Below are 2,341 nucleotides of genomic sequence, written 5' to 3'. Positions count from 1 at the left end.
ATGAGAGTGGTGTTCATATGTGGAAAATGTGGAAAAAGGTACATGAATAAACATCCGGCACTATGCCATGTGCCGAAGTGCGCTGCCCCAGCACCACCTCCTGTCGAGGCTCCGGTTACAGGTGAAGTGCACACCTGCGGAGTGTGCGGAGAGGTCTACCAAACAAAAAATGGACTCTCGCAGCACGAAAGGCACCAGCAGGTGAGAAACGCAGCCCGGGCAGGCGGGACAGCGAAGGAAAAGAAAGCACCTTCTTAAAGACACAAAGTCTTCTCCGAAGAGGAGGAAAATAGGATGCTGGAGCTAGAAATAATGTACAAAGGAGTAAGGAACATAGCAGTACGAATGACAGAACACCTGCCAGGGAAAACGGCCAGCAAATAAGAGACAAAAGGGCGACACTGGTATATAAAAGAAGGATGGCGGAGTTCTTGGCTGCAGAGTATGGAGAGGAGGACGAAGCAGAAGAAGAAGGAGTAGAGAAAAGGAGAGATGTGCCCGAGGAGGCGAGAGACTTGCCGGTTCCTCCCGGGGTTCCGCCACATCCCGAAGCGGAAGCAGATAAGGAGGAGGAAATAGATGTGCCCGCGGTGGTTGACGAGTTGCCTGTCCCCCCCGGGGTTCCGCCGCATCTCAATGCGGGAGAAGCCTGCACGGACACCGACACGGCGGTGTCCGGTAATAAGTCCCCGGACTCTCTACCAGTATCCGCATGGAGAGAGGGAATAGCAAGAATGGTACTAAACGTGGAGATCCCCAACGCTATTCCACCCGGGGCAGCAGCTTGCGTCCAGCTGCTTGAAGGAGTCCTGGCAACAATAGTAGAGAACCATGGAGAGCTACCATCAGAAGAAACACTGGAGAAAGTGGACGCAGAGGTATGCAACGTGTTGAGTGCAAACGGTGAGACCCGCAAAACAAGGAATAAAAGAAGCAAGCGCAAAAACAGGAGTAGAAAAGAATACATATATGCCAGGACTCAAGAGTTGTACAAAGAAAATCCAAGCCTTTTAGCCAAACATGCGAGAGAAGGTACCAGCTGGGCCGAAGAACCCAAAGCGGACCTAGAAACGGCCGAAATAAGGAAATTGTACAACTCATTATGGGGCAGGAAGCCCCATATTAAACTACCTGAGTTGGGGAAGGCCGAGCCTGAAACAGCCTTGGACATCGTGCTGACCCCAATCTCGGCAAAAGAAGTGAAGACACGGCTTGCCCGGATAAAGGCCAATGTGGCGCCGAGTCCGGACGGACTCATAAAGAGGGATGTGAGTCGTGCGGCAGACATAGAAGTCCTCCGGCTCTGGTACAATATAATTATGGTCCGTGGATACCAACCAGCAGCCTGGAGGGTAAACAGAACAACACTCCTACCTAAAGAGGGGCAGGACAAGAGTAAAGTAACAAATTACAGACCTATCACTATCAGTTCAATTCTGTCACGATTATACTGGGGGATCGTTGATCAGAAACTAAGAAGTGTAATCACAATGACACCCAGACAGAAAGGGTTCACGTCTGAAGCCGGGTGCTTCAACAATGTCCACATCCTCAATGAATTGCTTAGACATGCCAAAGTATCAGAAGGCCTGGTCGTAGCGCAATTGGACGTCTCCAAAGCCTTTAACACAGTACCGCATGAGGTCATAGGAGTTGCGTTACGGAAGAAGGAACTACCCGAGTTTGTGGCTTGTGGTAGATTCCTTTGAGGATGTGAGAACAGTCATTAAGAACAAGAACGACTATATAGAGATAAAGCTCCAACGCGGGGTCAAGCAGGGGGACCCCTTATCTCCGTCAATTTTCAACCTTGTGATGCAGCCTATGCTCAAAGCGCTGGAGAGTCAGCCGGAATACTAAATCGGAAACGAAGCAGGCGTTTCTGTACTGGCCTATGCTGACGATATCATCCTGACAGCAAAAACGGCACCACAGGCCAGTGATCTGCTGGGTTATGCGGAAGGCTACCTGAATGGATTAGGTATGAAAATTTCGGCGACAAAATGCGCAGCCTTCCGCATAAACACAACTAAAGACTCCTGGTACCTAGCGGATTCCCGGCTGACACTTTTAAGTAGAGAAAGTATCCCGTACGCGGATGCGGGTACTTCGCTAAAATACCTTGGTATTAAAATATCTCCTTGGGCTGGAATAGACATCAAGGGCCTAAAAGAGAATCTCTGCTCAGCGACCAACCGAATAAGAAAGCTGGCGCTGAAACCATACCAAAAGGTGAATCTAATCTCCACTTACCTAGTCTCACACTACCTGTACCAGTTGGTACTGGCAGTACCGCCAGTAACCTATCTTAGGCAACTAGAGATCGGAAGAGCACACGTCT

General features: G+C 49.8%; 1 protein-coding gene across 1 annotated transcript; it reads left to right on the top strand.

The window, feature by feature from the left end:
* LOC105449135 lies at positions 1 to 2,312 on the top strand. The gene is made up of 4 exons (XM_011688137.1): positions 1 to 201; positions 294 to 1,695; positions 1,919 to 2,090; positions 2,156 to 2,312. Exons 1-4 carry the CDS (start codon positions 1 to 3, stop codon positions 2,310 to 2,312), a joined length of 1,932 nt encoding a protein of 643 aa, XP_011686439.1.
* The last annotated feature ends 29 nt before the right edge of the window (positions 2,313 to 2,341 follow it).

Source organism: Wasmannia auropunctata, unplaced genomic scaffold (genome assembly GCF_000956235.1).
Source record: "Wasmannia auropunctata unplaced genomic scaffold, wasmannia.A_1.0 LD336078.1, whole genome shotgun sequence".
In the NCBI taxonomy this organism is placed as follows: domain Eukaryota; kingdom Metazoa; phylum Arthropoda; class Insecta; order Hymenoptera; family Formicidae; genus Wasmannia; species Wasmannia auropunctata.
The sequence above is the reverse complement of the archived record's forward strand: the minus strand, read 5'-3'. Positions and strand labels throughout refer to the sequence as shown.